This window comes from Mesoplodon bidens (assembly GCF_964165515.1).
Source record: "Mesoplodon bidens genome assembly, chromosome: 4".
Classification (NCBI taxonomy): Eukaryota; Metazoa; Chordata; class Mammalia; order Artiodactyla; family Ziphiidae; genus Mesoplodon; species Mesoplodon bidens.
Window position 1 is genome coordinate 107,730,049 of NC_138160.1, and position 21,594 is coordinate 107,751,642.

The 21,594-nt window shown below is 40.3% G+C and overlaps 1 protein-coding gene across 1 annotated transcript in view; it reads left to right on the forward strand.

Annotated features, from left to right (window-relative positions):
- MEGF10 (multiple EGF like domains 10) overlaps positions 1-21,594 on the forward strand; it is a 122,319-nt gene that overhangs the window by 64,475 nt on the left and 36,250 nt on the right. Inside the window, exons 7-11 of the mRNA XM_081233754.1 lie at positions 3,693-3,829; positions 11,345-11,557; positions 18,740-18,914; positions 20,205-20,325; positions 21,130-21,293. Of these exons, the coding sequence (XP_081089880.1) occupies positions 3,693-3,829; positions 11,345-11,557; positions 18,740-18,914; positions 20,205-20,325; positions 21,130-21,293 (810 nt within the window). The remainder of the gene's footprint in view (positions 1-3,692; positions 3,830-11,344; positions 11,558-18,739; positions 18,915-20,204; positions 20,326-21,129; positions 21,294-21,594) is intronic.

Genomic DNA, 21,594 nt, shown 5'->3' on the forward strand with positions numbered 1-21,594 from the left:
TGGTTAAAGATTCCAAAATTGGAAATACCTGACCATTTCAAAGCTGGAATTTTTCAGTCCAGAGAAGGCAGAAGGTGATTAAATCCTGAACTTGAAGTGTACTAAGGGTCCTCATGGAAAAGATAGTAGGCCATCTGTCCTGCATTTCCCCTCAGGACATAAAAGGGAAATATCTTGCCTTACACATGACTTGCAACTATTTAAATAAGCATTTTCATAATTATGCCCTATGGATCATTATTATTCTTTGGGAACATTATTCTCAACAGGTTAAGTGTTATGTGAGAAAGTTATTTGGTCTTATGAATCTGGAGACACATTGAGGAAAGCCAAGTTTTCCAAGTATTGCAGAACTTCTCAGAGGTTTTAGTATGTTACTTTAAGAGGAAGCTATATCTCACAACACTTCCCAAACTTTGACTGTGATACTCTGTCTTTTTTTTAATAATTAATTTATTTTTATTATTTATTTATTCACTCTTTTTGGCTGTGTTGGGTCTTTGTTGCTGTGTGTGGGTTTTCGCTACTTGCGGCGAGTGGGGGCTACTCTTCGTTGTGGTGCGTGGCCTTCTCATTACTCTTTATGTAGTGTCTCACAGGTTTAATGTTATGTGGAATAAAAAATGTCAAAGCTGGTTTACTAAGTAGATTACTCTGAAATCAGGAAATAACATTGGTTCGTATTTCTCTGAGTTGGTTTGTGTATAAGTCTGCTTGAAGGCAGAAGAGTGAACGACCAATGTCTATTTCCTTCGTTAACATACAGAAAATAAAAGAACAATTTACTTCATGATTACCTTCCATCTCCATGAACTGTAGTGAAGCTGTTCTTGCAGGGGTTCAAGTGACTTAATTGCCAAATCCAGTAACAACTCCTCTCTTCTCATTCTGCTTCACTTCTCCAAAGCTTTTGACTCTGTTGCTCATCCGCCTCCCTTTCCTAATCTCTTTTCCCTCCACTTTTTGATAATCCTCTGTCCTACCTCTCTTACTAAAAATCTCTTTTCCTAATCCCCCTTCTTTTACATACTGCTTTCTTATAGTACTTCCTTGGTTCCAGTCTTATCTTTCTCTTTTGTCACTATAAATCTTTTCTAGAAAGCTCATTAGGATTCATGGCTTTAACAATCATCTGCTGATTTTCCCAAACCTTGACTTTCCCTCACTTGACCACAGATGTGTATTTGATGTGTCTGCCTTAGGAGCCAGACATGGGATGGGACTGGTTTGGGATTGCCCTTGTTGTAGGCATGGAGCAAAGGAGACCTGGAGTCCACTTCCTGGTGAGAATCACGGGAAGTAAGGTTGAGTTCAAGATGTTAAGACCACTGGGAGAAGTGGAAAAGAAATATCAGAACCAAGGCAAGAGCTGGAAATGGTAAGTGGGCAAGACAAAGAAGCAGAGCCTGGGGAAACTCTGAAGCAATGGAGTCAGTGCAAGGGGGCTTTTTATTGATGCCTCATGGTGAGGTGAACAGGGGAGCTATTGAAGTACTACTGAGCTGGAAGCAGGCCCATCAAAGTCAGTGGTCATAGAACCAAATTTGTTGTACCCCTAATCCTTTGTTGTACCATAATTCCTTTTTTACCTTTTTTATCCTCATTAAAACCAACACTTCTTTTTTAGTTGCCCAAGGTAGAAATGCTGAATTATCTTTGACTCCTTCTCTTCTTTTATTTCTTATATTCAACCTTTTGCCAACACTGGTCATTGCTTGGTCCTTGGCAAGGGGTGGATTTTGCTGGGATAGCAGAGTGTCCAGGGAGCTCTGTGTTCTTTGGATGAGGAGCTATAGGCATGTTACTCCTAGGATTTTTGTGTAGACATTGTCTGTAGAGTTGCCTCATCTTGAGATTGAAGCTTTGTTCTTCTTCTGGGTCAGGGGGGTCATGATGTGGGATAGTGGTAACCACAAGTTTGGACCGTGAGTCCCAGTAGGTGGGCAGAGGCCCTCTCCATCAGCCCAGTGGAGCCTCCCTAATACTCTGGGGCCCCTACCTTGATAAATGTTTCTTACTGAATGTTTCAGGTCATTTTTTTATGTGCATAGCTGAGCTTCCAACTCACACTTCTCTTTACAACAATTTCTTTGTGCAGTCATCCTAGGTACTTTTCATGATGAATATATATTCCTATCACACATACACATGTATGTATTTCAACTAATAGGAATGATGTGAGCAAATAGCTTTAAGTAGGACATTAATCCTTATTTATAAACAATATTTCAACAGCATCTCTGAAGCTTATGTGGGACCATTACAAAATGTGAGTAGTTAGTTCCTGAGAGAGTGAGAATTTTCACCAGAACCCCTGCTTATCATGGATTAACCCTAGGCGTGTTATTACTTTAGTCATGTTAATACGTTGTGCTAGAATGGAGGGGCCAGAGCTATTTTTACATCTTTCCCCCTCACCATGTTGTGAGCTAATTAAAGGTTGTGACTTTTATCTTTGATTCTCAGAGCTTAGCACAATGCCTGGCACATAGATGATTCTCAGTTAAGTATTGATTTGAATCACCTCTCAAAGGGTTTTTCAGTTCCAAGATTCTGGAAAAACTTTCCTCATTGGTAGATAACTAGAAACCACCAGAGGAGACTTAATTAGCACACCAACTGCCTTTGTAGATAGCCAGGAGTTAGAGGAAATGTATTTTCTTACACTACCCTGAATAAACATTTACAAAACCATCTGGTGTTTGCTAGTCTCCAATATCAGAGTGCCCACAGTCTGTCTTTTTTATAGAGAAGGAGGACAAAGCAACAGCTTCCAACATTTAGAAACATTGTAAAAATTCCTGTTACTTGGGATATGTTGTTTGCTGAAACAGTAACTCCAGTAAATAGATGATAAGCTACAAGCCCAAGTTATGCAGACGAGTGAAGTAGAAAATAGTAGAGTATTTCATTGACTTATTGGCAAAGTATCTTATGCTTCTCCACATAGTACTGGAATAAATATGACAGTGTCTGACAAGACAGACAGCCTCTAGGGTGAGGAGATGTGTCCAAGTTACTCTCTCGATTTTTCTCCCCAGGAAATAGGCTTTCCTATTGATCTTGGCCCAACAATGTTTGTTGAACCTGCTGAAAATAAAAGTGTATTTTCTTCTGAAATAAAATGTCTAGGTTTATTTCTGCTGAAGTATTTCTTAGGCAATGTTATCATTAATTCAGGTACAAAAAATGTCAGTCTTTTCTTATGCTTCCTTATAAGAAATAAAACCAATGATAAAGTGTGTTTTCTCTAGAACATAAGGTGAAGCATTTGGATATTCCATTTGGGCCAGATGTTGTCATTTATGTAATGGATGCTCAATAAGTATTGTTGACTTACTGTACATGTAAGACAGAAGGAAGAACACTTAGGAGGATTTGTAAATTCCTTAGTTTTCCATAATAATTTGATGTAACAATTTTTTTAATATAGGTATTTCTTAAGATTACTATTCTGCCACCTATGAGTATATCTTGAGATTTAGGCTTACTAAGCAAATAAGTCAATTTAGAATTTCTAACACTTTCGAGATGATGAACAGAGTGTATGTGTTCTAAAATCTCCTTTATCTAATCTTGCAGCCCTGTTCCTATATCCCTCCTCCCTTTTTGTTTCCCCTCTTTTCTCCCTTCTCCTTTGGCCCTTCCCTGGCTGGAGGCCCATCTAATTTCCCAAGTCTCTTTGAATGCAGGGCACAGTGTGTGGTCAGCCTTGCCCCGAGGGACGCTTTGGAAAGAACTGTTCACAAGAATGTCAGTGCCATAATGGAGGGACGTGTGATGCCACCACGGGCCAATGTCACTGTAGTCCTGGATACACAGGGGAACGGTAAGGGACATCCTTGTGCTTCTCTGACTGTTTGTAACGGTGTGAAAGGAGAGCTTGGAGGGTCCAGGGAACACGTTTACTACCATTTGTCTGTGACTATTCTGTAATCATCCAAGAAGCATCTGTAAGGTATCAGTGTGTTTGACAGATTCCTTCCCAACTCAATGCATAGAAACTGGATCATAGACAGCAATGGTGAATTGAAGATACAGCAAAGGTGAATTGAAGATATTATATTTTATTTTTAAAAAATAATAAAATGTCAGAACCCATGATGGATGAGTTCTATACAGTTAAGTGTTTAGGACAGCCACTTCAAGCACCAATACTTTTTACTTTTTAAAGATTTTTCGATAGATTTATTTTAAAATGGGATGTGTACTTAGGTATCTTTAAAAAGTATGTCAGGCATAAAGTTACCTTCTTATGATGCTGTGTGCTCTTAAGAATAGCAGTCGTTTGTTTTCTTTGATATTGAACTGCATGAGCTGCAGTGTATTTGATATTGAACTGCATGAGCTGCTGTGTATTTTGGAGATTAATCCTTTGTCAGTTGCTTCGTTTGCAAATATTTTCTCCCATTCTGAGAGTTGTCTTTTCGTCTTGCTTATGGTTTCCTTTGCTGTGCAAAAGCTTTTAAGTTTCATTAGGTCCCATTTGTTTATTTTTGTTTTTATTTCCATTTCTCTAGGAGGTGGGACGAAGTGAGAGAGTGACATTGACATATATACACTACCAAACGTAAAATAGATAGCTAGTGGGAAGCAGCCACATAACACAGGGAGATCAGCTCGGTGCTTTGTGACCACCTAGTGGGGTGGGTGGGAGGGAGATGCAAGAGGGAGGGGATATGGGGATATATGTATACATATAGCTGATTTACTTTGTTGTACCGCAGAAACTAACACACCATTGTTAAGCAATTATACTCCAATAAAGATGTTAAAAAAAAAAGGATAAAAAAAAAAAAAGAAGAATAGCAGTTGTTTCATTGTGCAGTGCTGATAGAGTAAGACCCTGTGGGACTCACGGGGCTCTCTGGTCCCACGTGATGCTCGTGTGGTGCATGGTTTTTACACCCACTGCTTGTCCTTTTTTGTGTTAGGTGGTAAAGTGTTACCCAGAGTGCTTTTACAGCTTCTAATTAGCTCTTTAATCTGTTGCATTCTGGAAGACTTGATAACCAAGCTTGCTAGATGTGTGTGTAAAATTAGAGAAAGAGGCTTGAGAGGCAGAAGAGTATAATAGCCAAAGCAAAGGTTTTGGAACCTGTGTCCTTGGAAACATCCTAATCTATAATGTTCAAATAAATAACTGTACTTTCCTCTAGGGTTGTTATAAGGATTAAATGAGTACACTAAAGCATTTAGAACAGTGCTGAAACTTGCAGATATTAGCTATTATTGTAGAGGAATGATTTCTATGAGCTGTATAAATACTAGCGATTATTAATTTGAGTGATGTCTAGAAACTATATAGATACTAGGTGTCATTTTTTTTGGTGATATCTGTGAATTAAGAATTCCTTTAACCTTCCTCTCTAATTTTTTTCTTTCTAAAATTCTGGTCTAATTTTATGACTTTTAATAAGATACTGTAGGGTGTTTCCCCCCCACACACACACTTAGACTCTGCACTTCCTTATTAAATTTTTTTATAAGTATTTTGTAATTTTTGAAAAATCCCATTTAAGTTTTTAATTGGATATTTCTGGATAAAGAAGAACTTGCCTTTGAATTTTTTTTTTTTTTTTTTTTTGTGGTACGCGGGCCTCTCACCTCTGTGGCCTCTCCTGTTGCAGAGCACAGGCTCCGGATGCACAGGCTCAGTGGCCATGGCTCACGGGCCCAGCCACTCCGTGGCACGTGGGATCTTCCTGGACTGGGGCACGAACCCATGTCCCCTGCATCGGCAGGTGGACCATCAACCACTGCGCCACCAGGGAAGCCCTGAATATTTTTTTATTTAGCCACTCTACCAAACTTCTTAGTTAATTCTCCTGTTATTTTTAGCAAATACTATGGTTATTTTATCATCTACAAATAAAGACAAATTAGGCTCTTCTTTTCAAGATTTGTAATGATTATTTCATTTTCTTAAGTTATTGCATTAATTTAAACTTCTAAATGAATGTTGACAATTAGAGGTAATAGTGGGAATTCCTGTCTTCTTTCTAATTTTATTGGAAATGGCTCCAGGATAGTTTCATGTTTGTTACTATCTTTTTCATGCTTCAGTAGTTTTTTTTTTAAGATTTTTTTTTAATGTGAACCATTTTTAAAATCTTTATTGCACTTGTTACAATGTTGCTTCTGTTTTATGTTTTGGTTTTTTGGCCGCGAGGCATGTGGGATCTTAGCTCCCCGACCAGGGATCGAACCCGCACACCCTGCATTGGAAGGTGAAGTCCTACCCACTGGACCACCAGGGAAGTCCCCTTGAGTAGTTTTTTTTTTTTTTCAATTAATTAATTTTATTTTTGGCTGTGTTGGGTCTTCGTTTCTGTGCAAGGGCTTTCTCTAGTTGCGGCAAGTGGGGGCCACTCTTCATCACGGTGCGCAGGCCTCTCACTGTCGTGGCCTCTCTTGTTGCAGAGCACACGCTCCAGACACGCAGGCTCAGTAGTTTTGGCTCACGGGCCTAGTTGCTCCGCGGCATGTGGGATCTTCCCAGACCAGGGCTCGAACCCGTATCCCCTGCATTGGCAGGCAGACTCTCAACAACTGCGCCACCAGGGAAGCCCTGTTTGTTTGTTTTTTTAATTCCTATTTTTATTAGGAACTTTTGTTAGTAGTATCTGTTTAATTTCATTAAAGACTTTTTCATCTTTTGTTAATATAACTACATATTTTCCTTAGTTTTTTGATGTTATGAATTATTGACACCTTTAGCACATGGTTTTTACAACATGTAATTGGGTTACTCAGAAAGTTTTTGTGCCCTACATCCTGGTTTATGATTGTATTTTGGAAAACGATGTTGTTAGATGAGTTCTGGATCCATGTGGCATTAACATCTTAATATAGAAAGATGAGTCAGGAAAGGAGAGGCATGGGACCAAGCAGAACCCTAAATAATAGTTCTGTGTAATATTTTTGGACCCTAAAAATTTAAATATAATGGTTTTCTTGCCCTGTAGGGATTTAAGTCTCAAATTCAAGGAAACACAAAATCAACAAACACAGGGGCCGGCTTATACTCATCTTATTTAGAATACAGGGAAAGGGGATAACAGCTAATTTTCAGGTGAGTTTTAGATTTGAGGCAAAGCTGGCAAAGAGCTAGAGAAAGAGAAGGAAAGTGAAGAGGGAACTTGCTTCTTGACTTGTTTTTATAACTTGTTTTTCCGATGAACTGATGACATGAATCCTGTTTTCAATTCTGCTCTCACTATCTGGGTTCAAGAGTTAACACATGCAGACACACACACACACAAACAACACAATGACAACAAGCACATTTGTCATCATGAAAGGGAAATAATAAGTGGTTATAGAACGATCTGTGGCAGGAGGTGTGGGGAAAGCAGCCCAAAGGCCTGGGGACTTGCCATTTCCCCTGTTTTGAGAAGTCATCAAAACTTGATCACTGAGGTCAGGACAGAGGGAAACAGGTACCACCGCAGGCAGCTGGCCCAGAGCGTACCCAGGATGTGGGGATGGCCCTCCCAGACAGAGAGAAAACATAACAAACAAAACGGGCACCTTGTAAGCAGGCAGAGCAGATCATGGGATGCCCCCATAATAGGCTGTAGGGTTTGTGGGACGGTTGAGAGGACAGCGTGGTGAGGAAATCTCATGCGGCACAGCCAAGTATGAGTGGAGAGAGCATGGCTTTCAGATCCTCACAAAAATTCTTCTGAAGGGGTTAAAAGAGTGTTCTTAATGCTGATGGGTTGTCATGGCATCATTGCACTGGGGCCTTTGATGGCCTAGCATGAGTCCATGTACATAATTGGTGCTCCTTATGCGTTAGCTGAGTGGAGAGATCTGTGGATCAGTTATGGAGTCTGTTAAGGTGAAGCCAGAGATAGTCCTGCCACGCTGTCTTCTGTACCACCCTGAAAGTGAAGAAGAATGTGGGCCAAAGGAGGTGAAGTCCAAAATTGGAGACAGGAATTGGGGGATGCAGAACTGGCCTTCAGTGGAGGAACTCTTTCCTGTTTCTGGGATTGTGGAAAAGTTGGCTCTTTCCCAGTGTTCTTTATATTTCCCCAGAGCAGCAGTTCTAGATGTTTGAAAGGTAGGCAGCCGATCTATTGATTCCAGTTTAAAGAGGAATGTGATTCTTTCACACTAAATCATGGTTTGGCCCAATTACTCAGGTCACTCTTGGAGGGCCATGCTCAAAAGGACAAAGGAGAAAAAGGAAGCTGGCACCCCTTATGTGCTAACTCACTTTGTTTTCCATAAGTTCACAGTGAAATGCAATATGATAATCAAAATGATATTCAAACAAGCCTGTGACCCTCACTGATTTGGGTATTGGTGTCATGTTTTATTAGGCTATCTCTACTTAATGCTTGTCCATTTTCCCCAATTCCAGGGTATTATTCAAAATCTAAAAAAATAAAATAAGAACTTCACATTTTCATATTTCTACTATGGCCAATATTTATTGCTATATTTTTATCTGCCTCTCTGCCATCTCTCCTAAGAAAATATTTCCTCTTTTAATGACTTCTAAGATTACTTTTCTTATTCCACATGGGACCACAAAAGCAACATTAAGGGCATAAAATTCGTTGGGAAATGATGCTTCTTTTAGAAAAAGGAGCCCAAAAGGGAGATAAGACTGCTTGACAAAGACTTTTAATTCAGCCAATGAGAAGGGTGTAAGCTACTTCATGATTGCATTTATTTTTAAGGTGGAAAATACCTACTTCTAAAAAGATACCCTACCATTTTTGTGTGGTAGGTGGAAACAGACGTAACTATTATTAATAGGATTCTCTTACAAGTACAACATTGACAAAAAAGAAGTGGGAGGGTAAACCAAACTTTACTGGCTACTTTAGTAAGTAAAATTCAAATGGCTTTTTGCCATTTAAAACAGAAACTCAGTACGTTTAAGTATATGTTAGCAAGGTAAATATGGGTCAGGCCCAGCTATTATGGATTTTGTTTTCTCAGAGAGAAGGAAGTCCCTGCCAAGATAGGATAGAATAGACACATTGCTCCCCTGTCATTTGGTGGCAGACATTTTTCCATGCTTTACGTTTCTATCCTGTTCCCCACTTTTAGAGCTGTGCTTCTTCCTGAGTTAAAATCCTGGAGTCCAAAGCATAACATTTGGGTTTCTTTTAGTGATATTATTTACCTTGAGCATAACTTTTTCTTTTTTTCTGGTACTGCCTTGCAAGGAAGTCTGGACAGACAGGTTGCCAAGCTGTCTTGCCAGCCTTTAGTGGAGCCATGAGGAGGCCCAGTGATTGTCCTATAGCATTTCTTTCTCCAAAGTTTACATCTTTAAAGAGTAAACTAAGTGACTTGGTTGGCTTAGTAAAGCTTCTTACAAGTTAAAAATAGAGTACCTTTAAAAAATACTCTGGTCTAAAAATAGGTTTACTCATGTGTAACTTTGCAGCACACATCTGATTTTTGCTAAATAAACTTGGTTCAATTACTCCAGAACTTTTCTAATGCTTTGTTGAGTGGTTGATTTGAAGACTTTGCCATTGACAAGCCTAAAGATGTCTAGAGTCTGTGAAACCAAATTTGCAAGAGGCCCTTTTCCCTAAATACATGCCAGAACCAGAGCTAACGAGAAAAATATCAAAGTGTTCTCAAGATTTATCCTCTGCACTTAAATAGAATCCCATCCAGCCTTGGTATTGTTAGTCCTCACACCCTATCATTAAAACTATGCAAAGCCTTGTGGAAAATGTTTGCTTTTCAGCCTCTTTGCTGTTGCTTTGAAGTCTGCTTGGATTCATTATCATGCACTTGCCCTTGCCCTGTACCCATTTGAAAAAATGCAGTGCTGACCTACATTATGGACTCTGGGTCTGGCATGACTTGAGAGCCACATGGGAGGTGGCTGCTGAGACTCACAGAGGGTACCCTGCTTGTGGCGGCGCTCTGGGTAGGTGAGACCCCGGCTTCCTCTCCCTTGGCAGAAAGGACTCCTTCTGCTACAGAAAGTCCCATCAAATCACCTTGCCTGGTCAGAAAGAAACTTGGCTGGCCCGATAGCTAGTCTTGCGTTCCATGGAGCCATGATGATTTTCTCTTCTCAATTCCCTCCAGCAACTCAGCTTCCCACCAGATCCAACTTACCCAGAGCAGATCCTTATGCCGGGACCACACTGTTAGGCCATTTTTTAAAAGACAATAAAGTGAATTTTTTTTTCTTACTATTTAGTAGCCCTTCTTCCCAACAGAGGACAAAACCCCATTTAATAAAAATTTTGTGTTCGAGAACTCCCAGCATCTCTACCGTCTCCTGGCAGGAGTTCCCCAGGTTGAAGTTGAGGACACCTGATTTCAGTAGTTCAGACTTTCCCAAATCTAAGGAGGACTTTGTTTATTTAGTTACATAACTTTCTAAATTGTTCATTTAGTTATATAACTTTCTAAATGAGGAGCAATGATTGCCATTCAGCTCTGAAAAGAGCGGACACATGGCTGAAATTAAAAATTAATGTCAATGTGAAAGCCAAGAGAATTAATATTTTATTTCAAGTTTGCTACCAAGTTTTCTCTTTGAAATGGGGAAAGCATATATCTTATTTTATTTTAATTGAGGATAGGTAATTTACAATGTTGTATTAGTTTCAGGTGTACAGCAATGTGATTATACATATTCTTTTTTCAGATTCTTTTCCATTTTAGGTTATTAAAAGATATTGAGTATAGTTCCCTGTGCTATACAGGAGGTCCTTGTTTACCTATTTTGTATATAGTGGTGTGTACCTGTTAATCCCAAACTCCTAATTTATCTCCCCCTGCCCACTACCCCCTTTGGTAACCATAAGTTTGTTTTCTATGTCTGTAAGTCTGTTTCTATTTTGTAAATGAGTTCATTTGTGTCATTTGTTTAGATTCCACATATAAGTGGTGTATGATGTTTCTCTTTCTCTGTCTGACTTATTTAATGTGATAATCTCTACGTCCATCCATGTTGCTGCAAATGGTATTATTTCATTCTTTTTTAGAGAATGCATATATTTTAATTCCCTAATGATGGGCTGGGACTCACACTAGGGCAGTTCATTTTCTCCCTTTCCTGGTATCTTCTAAAGTGCTGTGCATGCCTTTAGCAAGGACTAGGTGTAAAACATGCTTTTCATCCCAAGCTCATAATTTTGTTTTTGTTTTTGCTATTTCTTTAAACAGTTCGTACTACTGTCACTACTATAATTTATCTTAATGCTTTTCATATCTGTAATGGTACAATTATCAAATAAATGTCAAATCCAAAAAGGATATCATTGTAAACATAACAAAGCCTATCTGAATCAACTGTTTATTTTCACAAGGCACTGACTAATGCATCTTTCGCTCCTGCCTCCAGGTGCCAGGATGAGTGTCCCGTTGGCACCTACGGAGTTCGCTGTGCAGAGACCTGCCAATGTGTCAACGGAGGGAAGTGTTACCACGTGAGCGGCTCCTGCCTCTGCGAAGCAGGCTTTGCTGGCGACCGCTGTGAGGCGCGCCTGTGTCCAGAAGGGCTCTATGGCATCAAATGTGACAAGTGGTGTCCCTGCCACCTGGACAACACTCATAGGTGAGGGTCAGCTGCCCCTGGAATGATATGTTCTATTAAAGTTTTCACCGCAGTGTCCACTATTTAGAAGGAGGATCGGCAGAGAGATTTCCACCCTGAGACCCTTCTTGCCTCTGGGTCATCCAGGGCAGGAACCACTAAGTCAACGGAAGTCTTTTCCACTTAATGGAACAAGTCAGAAGTGCTAAAATTGTTAGATGGCTGTGGATGGATATGAAACCCTATTCTCTATTAATGGCCACCAGAAAATATTAAACTTGCTGAGGTTAGTAGAATGTATCCCTAAGAGAGGGATTTTGTGACATTCCCTTAGAAGCAAAGATACAATGAGAGACATAGGTTAAGCCCAGTTTAGTATGTAAAACTATCACGAAATGATTCTCACTGCAGCCTCTTTTACTTGACATCTGCCTAGCCAAGAAGTGTACTGGTGGAAGTTTTGTGACAGTGTGTCACGTGTGGTTGTCACATGTGAGATATGTGTTCAGAATTGATTACTTGGACATAGAATTCACAGGGGTCTTTTGGCTCAAAAATTTCTCAAAGAATTTATGAACAGGAAACCAAGATCCCACCCACTTTTCTGTACCTTGTCTGCCCCTGAAAATATCTATCCAACCGTTTCTTCCTCTCCCTCCCCCAAGGACCAGATACATATCACTTAAAATTCTGGGCCTTGTTTGCATACTGCTGGAAAAGTTGAGTTTGAGAAAAATGCAGTGCATTATATAGCAGTTCAGATGATACCAGAATTACCTTTATTTGCATTCAGCACAACTGTTTCTTCATTTATGTTTCTGAAAGGTAACTTGTGACCACATCAAATCTCAAATGCACAAAAGTTAAAAGTAAATAGAAGCCTGTAGTTGGTCTCTTCTTTAAACCGTTGTTGGGAGCCAAAAAAAAAAAAAAGGGCTTTGCACTGTGTGTGTGTGTGTGTGTATGTGCTGAAATACATTTTTTTTTTTTTTTTTTTTTTTTTTTTTTTGCGGTACGCGGGCCTCTCACTGTTGTGGCCTCTCCCGTTGTGGAGCACAGGCTCCGGACGCGCAGGCTCAGAGGCCATGGCTCACGGGCCCAGCCACTCCACGGCATGTGGGATCTTCCCGGACCAGGGCACGAACCCGTGTCCCCTGCATCGGCAGGCGGACTCTCAACCACTGCGCCACCAGGGAAGCCCCTGAAATACATTTTAGTGGGACATATCAAAGAAGTGCATTCTTAATGTGTCTCAAGCAACTTAGTAAGCTACTTTAGTCAACTTCTGGTTTTCTTCATTGGAAAATATTGCCACTCTTTACATGACAGTTTGGGGAGTAAAAATGAACAATATGTGCAGGATTTTGTTTTTTTTTTCAACTCTTTAATGTTGAAGGAGCTGGCAGGATTAGGGACAAGTCATGAGTTTGGCTCATTAGTTTGGCTCAAGTCATTAGTAATGGCTAAGGACTTTTTAAGGCCAGTGTGCTGTTTCATTGTATACAGATACAGCCTGAAATCAAATAGATTAATAAACCTATACAAAGGATCTCTGCTATGAGAAGAATTGGAGAAGCAGAGGAAATGTTGATTTTGTTGGAATTAGTTACCATATTAGTAGCTGCAAGGTGAAAGTGGACAGTTATTAGGTTGACGTCAGTACCATATAATTTTGACATAGGTCATGTGTACCTAAGCACGTATGCTTTAACAAACAAGTACATGAACTTATTTGATAGTCACATGGATCAAAAGAACTCTAAAATCTGTCTAATAATGTATAACAAATAATCAGAAGATTAAAAAACAATTAGTCTATAAAGTGGCTTCCCTAAATAATGAAAGCTATTTTTTAAAATTAGCTTGTACAAATTTCTGTTAAGACCAGTTGAATGTTGATTATATGACTCTGTCTTTTTGAATTCACAGTTGAAGCCACCCATCTATTCTTATATCTTGAACTTCTATGTAAAATTCCTAGAAACACAAGGTTCCCTTTGAACCAAAAGGCATAGAATCTTTGTATTAATTGAAAGTCTAACTTACCATTTAATCAGGCAAGAGTGTAGCTTGCTATTGCATAATACATGATATATATTTATCCTACAAGTCTTTGTCATAATTAATGAAATAACTAATGCAATGCACACTATCAGTTTACAGTGTCTTTAGGTAAATTTTTAGTTCTGTGGATATGTATGTATTGACATATATTGAAGCCGTATATTTGAGTAAGGGTTTGTATCAGTTAGTTTTGTTGCATAAAAAAAAACCTACCCTGGGCTTCCCTGGTGGCGCAGCGGTTGAGAGTCCGCCTGCCAATGCAGGGGACACGGGTTCGTGCCCCGGTCTGGGAGGATCCCACATGCCGCGGAGCGGCTGGGCCCGTGAGCCATGGCTGCTGAGCCTGCATGTCCGGAGCCTGTGCTCCGCAACGGGAGAGGCCACAACAGTGAGAGGCCCGCGTACCTCAAAAAAAAAAAAAAAAAAAAAACCTACCCTAAACTTAGTGGTCTAAAACAACAATTATTTGTTAACTGATGATTTTTCGCTTGATTCTTCGGGCTGGGCTCAGCTTGGTGGTTGTTCTGCTGGTCTGCCTATGTTCATCTGGAAGATCAACTAGAGGCTGGAATTCCTGGAATTCCTCACTCACAAGTCTAGCATTTAGCTGGGTGATGGGAGTGACTAAGCCATATGTCCCCAGCATCTAGCAGGTTAGCCTGGGCTTCTGTAAGTGGCTTCCAACAGCAGCAAGAGACAGGGCAAGCCCCAACATGCAAACACTTTTCAAACCTTTGGTTATTGTCATGTTTGCTAATGTCCTTTTAGACAAAGCAGGTAAGACAACCAAGTCCAGATTTGTTACACTCCACCTCTTAGTGGGAGGAGTTACAAAGCGTTTGTACCCATTTTTATTTTGCAAGCTATCGTAAGGTTGAAATGAATTTAAATATATTTATAAGTGATATTAGTATTTTAAATTACAGCACTGTTACAGAGCCTAAGGACACTCTCTGTGAACTGGACTTCTTAAAACTAACTTTTATAGTGGAAATGATTTTTTTTTTTAGAAGATGTTGGGGGTAGGAGTTTATTAATTAATTAATTTATTTTTGCTGTGTTGGGTCTTCGTTTCTGTGCAAGGGCTTTCTCTAGTTGCGGCAAGCGGGGGCCACTCTTCATTGCGGTGTGTGGGACTCTCACTATCGCGGCCTCTCTTCTTGAGAAGCACAGGCTCCAGATGCGCAGGCTCAGTAGTTGTGGCTCACGGGCCTAGTTGCTCTGCGGCATGTGGGATCCTCCCAGACCAGGGCTCGAACCCGTGTCCCCTGCATTAGCAGGCAGATTCTCAACCACTGCGCCCCCAGGGAAGCCCAGTGGAAATGATTTTGAACAGGAAAACAAAATTCAAGACTCACTGAGATTCCACATGGGATATGTATATTAGCTCTTGTTAATAATGACATTTAATAGCTGTGGGCAATCAGGGTGTGCCTATTTGCAAATGCCACCTAATTGTCATATATTTGAGCATGAATAATATCTAAGGAAATGAATAAACGGAAGTTCAATGATTCATTCTATTTTAGCCAGTATTATATGGGATACCTGTAATAATTTAACTCTTAAACTGAAAAACTTTACTAGAATATTTTTATCTAGTTATATATGTGTAAAAAATGGTAGATATTCCTATCTGCGTTTAATCCGATCTTCATATTACACAAAGCAATCTGTTCTTTAGAAAGTAATCAGGTAGGAGGATGTTACCCTTCAACCTCCACTCTGCTGCTCTAACAACAACATGTAAATCTCATTACCAATTAAGCTGACTGCATGAGAACCCATCAAATGCCTCCAAAGTGCTCTGGCTTCCTACATATAATTACAAATTGCAGAATACTAATTTTGGTGTCAATCAATTTGAGAACCAGTGTGCTACACTAATACTCAATGGGGGGCATTGAATATCAATTTCTCTGCCTGCCTCTAGCTTAGTTCAATTCCCTGTCCCCGAATTGTCTATTCTGCTTAACATTTATATCTATACCATGAATATTATTTTCTACTTTTTAATGTAGAGTAGTATTTTCTACCAAAAGATGTCCTTTTTTTAAATTAGTTTCTGCTTTATAACAAAGTGAATCAGTCATACATATACATCTGTTCCCACATCCCTTCCCTCCTGCGTCTCCCTCCCTCCCACCCAGATGTCCTTTTTTTTAAATAGTATCTTAAGGTAAACTACTTTAACCAATCCATCACTTGGAATATTTCTTTTCTTTTTTTCATATGTAGGGCCTTTCTAAAATAAATTTATCCATGCTTCTTGCACAATACAAGCTTTTATTGGTCCTGCTCACCCTTTTATCCTTGCAGTTTTAAAATTTAAATTTTAACAATTCTTTTTCACATATAGTCCCCCTAGCAGGCTGCTATCAAACTTCCTTTTCCTTTGGTGTGAAAACAAAGAAAGAAATCTGGGTTCAAGTTTGATTCTGCCACTACCTGTGCAAGACTTCGAATAAATTCCTCTTTCCAGGTCTCTCTTCCCTCATTTATAAAATGGAATCATACCTAACACTGTGAGCATTAAATGAAATCATGTCCATGGATTGCTTAGCATGGTGTTAGCATACATTCAGTGCTAGTCTGTGCATCCGCTTACAATATCATCATAAATGTTACTTAAGTGACTGTCTCCTGCAATTAATGGTGATTCCTTTTAAGTCATAAATTTGACATTTAAAAAACTAATTTTAGGGGAAATCTGGCCTTTGTATGCAGACATACAGATTATAATTTAACATTGCTGGATGACTTCGAGAGATCAGGGGAAGCAAATTTGTGTGGGAAAGCACGATCCCTGGAGTCAGACCCCACCACACATCAACTGTTGACAGTTTCACTTGTTTGCTCAATCAGTGCTTACCATGGGCTACTGTGTCCATGGCCAGGTGACAAAACACCCTGAATTCTTGTCTTCGTGGAGCTGGAAGTCTAGAGGGGAAAGAAGACAGGGGAAGGATTATAAAAATAAACATAAGATTACAGATTGTGATAAGTGAGATGAGCAGGGTGCAATGAAAGAGAATAATAGGAGAGACCTAACTGAAACATGAGTGGTCAGGGAAGGCCTCTCTAAGTAAGAGAGATTTAAGCTGAGCCTGGAAGGAGAAGGTGGAGAGAGCTAGGCCAGGAGTGGGGAGACAGCATTCCTGGCATATGGAATAGCCCATGTGAAGCCCTTAAGTTGAAAAACCTCAATGCTCTTACAAATTAAAAGAAATCTATTGCGGTTGAACATAGTAATAAAGAGAGAATAACGATGAAAAAAGAGGTCAGAAAGAAGGCAGTAGCCAAATGATGAAGGTCTATGGGCTATATTTAGGGTCATCATATATTTGGTGTCACAGGAACTGTTTGGTTTAGGCCTATTGTCCTAATGTACTTATTAGTAACTCCCTTTTCACTCTTAAAAATGTCCTGGTTTAGACAATAAATAATCTTCACTCTAGCTGTATTAAGCAGTATGGATTTTATTCTGAGTGTAGGCTTCAAAGGGAGTCTTTGAAGAGTTTTAAGGAAAATGATACCATATGATCTACTTTTTAGGTGATGAGGCATGAGTGAATGCAGGGAAGAAAGTCGGAAGGCTATTCAGGAGTGTAGGAGACAGATGACCTTGCCTTGGAGTAGGATGGTGACACTGAAGATGGAGCGATGTGGATAGATTCAAGACATACTTTGGAGTTAGAATGGTTAGGTCCTAGTGATGAAGTCAATATGGGAGATGAGGGAGAAGGGGTTATCAGGAATAACTGTGAGGTTTTTAGCTTAAACCACTGAGTGGCTGGTGGTGCCATTAGTTCAGTGGAAAGCAGTTGAAACACTGAGTGAGGAATGAAGAAAGGGAAGAACCAGAGCTCCGTGTTTGATGGCTAAATTTGAGAAGCCATGGAGAAGCCAGGTATTTTGCCCAAGGATAAATAGCAGGTAAGTAGATCTGAGTAGATCTAAGTTGGTTTGAGATTCAAACTCTTGTCTTATGAGTCCAAACCTTATATACCCAAGAAACCATTTTAAATGTAGAGTTGTGCTTAAATATTTCTTCCTGCCATGTTTCCTGAGTAATGCTTGTGATGGATGCCTAGGCCTTTGCTTCTGGGCACTTAGTTGCAATAGGGGCCTAAAAGTATATTTAGATAAATTTCTAAAAATGAGTAACAAACTATCTAACCCACAGGCCTTTTCTTTAAGAAAAAGAGATAGGAAATGAGATTATGGGGTGTGGCTGAGACCCTCACTTGACAGATTAGGATGTCAGACACAGGGGGGTTATGTGTTTTCACTAATGCTGACCAGGTAGTGGGAGAGCTGGAATGTACACAGCCTCAATCTTCATCCCTCCCAGGTCATGGTTCTTTGCAGAAAATCTATGAACAGTCCTCTGGTGAGAGGTATTTAGCAAATGTTTGGATGAAACAGTGGGTTTTGTTGTTGGCCTGAATTAAGGGGAGGGTTTTATCTCCATCAGGGGAGAAAGACCATCTTCAACAGTCTTTCAGTTGTGAGCAGAGCTAGTGTGATTGTTCACATTTTCCTTTGGTGAGAAGCACATGTGTTTTGAGCGTTACAGAGCACCCTGTTGTGTGAGCCTCGCTAACCCGTGGCTCTTGGGGCAGCTGATGTGTCCATTTGCTATGGAGTGACAGCTGGCTGCCTGACCCATCAATGCGACTGCTGTTTCAGGTAGGGACAGCTGCTCCACCACCAGGTATGGGGAGCCAAGAGAAGAAATAGACTGAAAAGGTCGCTGCTTCTGGAGTTCCTTGGACATCACTCTGGTGAACTGACTTGGTAGTGTTCATTGGATGGAGTTTTTAGATAGTCTCGTCTAGTTGACGTCTTATCAAATTAGTGCTTTCACTTTACAAAAATTAAAATGAGTTTCAGACAAAAGGACACAGTTGTTTAGAGTCATCCTGCTAGAACATGATGCTGATTTCATGCAACATTTGTGGTACCAATCAGGTTTCAGCCGATTAATTAAATCATACCAAGACTGGGAGTGAAGTTTAAATTATCGTGCATGGAATTACCCACACATTTAATGATATGGCTAAAGCAACATTTGCACGGGCCTTGGGTGTCATGTTTACCCGAGAGTGACTTGCTCCTTTCATCCATGTCTCTCAGCTGTCACCCCATGTCTGGAGAGTGTGCCTGCAAGCCAGGCTGGTCAGGACTCTACTGTAATGAGACATGTTCTCCTGGATTCTACGGGGAAGCTTGCCAACAGATCTGCAGCTGCCAAAACGGGGCTGACTGTGACAGTGTGACAGGAAAGTGCACCTGTGCCTCAGGATTCAAAGTGAGTGGCTTGGGCTGTGGAGGAAGGAGATAAGGGGTGCAACTTGGAGCATATTGATACCATGATTTATATGACCTTTTCTGAAGTCCAGTGAATGTGCTAAAAATCAACCGCATCCTTAACAAGAAAGAAAATAAAGAGAAAAGTAATAATAAGAGATATAAATACTTACCTGAGAATGATGACTGGGCAAACCGGTGAAATTATAAAGTGGCATTAATATTTAATTATTTAATTAATATATGTCATGAAGATGTATTTTAATTATTCCTATGTAATTATTTTATCATGTCTTATAGGTAGCAAAGAAATTTTCCAAGTAGGATATGTATTATTGTCAACCGTTTCTGTTTTAATTCCATGAAATTTGAAGGCGCATACTACATCAAGTTAGCATTTATTATATATTAATATCCAAGGATTAGTAGTATATAAGTTTTTCAGTGCCTTTGAGAATCTAGACCTTTCAAATATGCCTATAAGCTAACAGAGAAGAATTTTGCCTAGTTTCCAGGATTTCTTAGCAACAGATTAGAAATTTTTGTTTTGAAGGAAAATGGGTTGTTCTTGAGTTATTTTCTCCCCTTTTTAGGAGAACATTAAACTGTGAAGAATGTTGATGATTACTCCAGAGCACATAATATAGAATGAGTGGGTCATAAAGTCTCAGAGCTGAGATCTTTACAGGATTTTCTAACCTGTGTCACAATTCTTTGGTTGAGCCCTTGAATTATCCTTAAGAGTCTTTTCTGTTTTTAAAGGAGAGTGACCTCCAGTCACCTTTGGTAACCAACTTCTATGTTTAATGCTTCCTGTCAGATAATAAATTGAATCATGCTGCTGGCTGAGTGTGTTCTATTCCTTTGCCTCACCCACTAATCATATTACATATTATACAAGTTAGTCTAGGAAGCATTGCAATTTAATGTATAGTTCATATTTATGTTTATTGACAGTAATTGTACAGCTACAGTTTGTTGTTCTATATCTACTTGTCTGAGCAAGGACAGAGGGTTTTGAATTATATTTGCTACCAAGGAAAACTAATGAAGGCAGCAGGCTTTTTTTGGGTCCTGTTCAATACTGTATCCTAAATATAGGCCAGCTAACATTGCCCTTGAATCTGTACAATTAGTATAGTGGTGATGTTATAACAACTCTTAAAAATACAATGTGTTAAAATTAGAGAGGGACTGTAATTAGCATGGACAAGATATATTTTTGTTTATTTGTGTTGGCCTTATTTCATGTGGTAAAATTGCATGCATTTTCCTGTTTGCGCCCATCCAGGGAATTGACTGTTCTACCCCATGCCCTCTGGGAACCTATGGGATAAATTGTTCCTCTCTCTGCGGCTGTAAAAACGATGCTGTCTGCTCTCCAGTGGATGGGTCTTGTACTTGCAAAGCAGGTGAGTGGGTGAATGAGTCTGTTACCTGATCCTAGTCCTGTTAACTCCTAAAGGCACAGGAAAGAAACTTTAACTAGGATTCTAGCTCCAGCTATGCAGAAATACGGTGCCTGGACTCAGCAAAACCCTTATCCAGGGAGAGCTCTCCTGCTTTTATGAGTGAAAGGGAGAGGCTCAGATAAGATGATCTCTGAAGTCGCTGCCAGCTCCAAAAGTCTGTGAGTCTCTGTGATTTGGTGAGGAGTAAGCAAGCAGACATGTGTCCATTCCCGTAAATTGATTGGCCTGGAGTCCTGACAAGAAATGCAGCCAAGCACCTGGTTGTACGTGGGGGCTGGATCGTGTTTATTCAGTTGCTGCAGCAGCCGGGATCCTGGATACTCACTGTTCATGGTTCATGGGCTCCTGCTTTAAAGATGGGGTTGTTCTTTCAAACACAAACTTTCCTTCTCCCTCCCATGTAAATATTTCATTTGCTGACCTGAACAAAACTCAGCACCCCACAATGTGCATCATTGCGCATTAGATAGTGAGTGATGTACATTGTACATCTTCGCTTCATCTCTCTTCCCCCAGTAGCCCGGTAGTGCTTCTCAGTGTTGGCATCCTTGACAGCTGTGTGGGTGTTTTAGTTCATTTCTGGTAGAGGCTTTACATGACAGAGCCAATGCTCCCTGAGCTGTGGCAGGGGCACTTCTGTGCACCTCTGAGATGTTTCTCAGGTGAAGAGTGGCTTGGAAAGGCTGGGCAGAGTTCCCTGCTGCCTTTGTTTGCTCATGTGCCCTGGCACTCTTGTCGTGGCAGGCTGGCACGGGGTGGACTGCTCCATCAGCTGTCCCAGTGGCACATGGGGCTTTGGCTGTAACTTAACATGCCAGTGCCTCAACGGCGGAGCCTGCAACACCCTGGATGGGACCTGCACCTGTGCACCTGGATGGCGCGGGGAGAAATGTGAATTTCCCTGCCAGGTATGACCCAACTGGGAGGGCCGGGAGGAGCTGATGCCAGAGGGTTAGCTTATTTTTGCAGACTTCATGATTTAAAGTGCCTGATAGTGAACCAAACCATAGTGACTACTAGAAGAATTGAGGTGTTTCAACTCAGATTGGATACAGGATAGGAAAAGGAATAGATGTGGAAATTAGTTAGGCAGCTTTGTGAGAATCCCTTCCTTCCTCTCTCTCCTGGTTCCCGCCACCATTCCCCTCTGTTTTCCTTATTCTAAAATACCCATATCTTCATGGCAGCCAGTCACCAGCATTTGTCAAA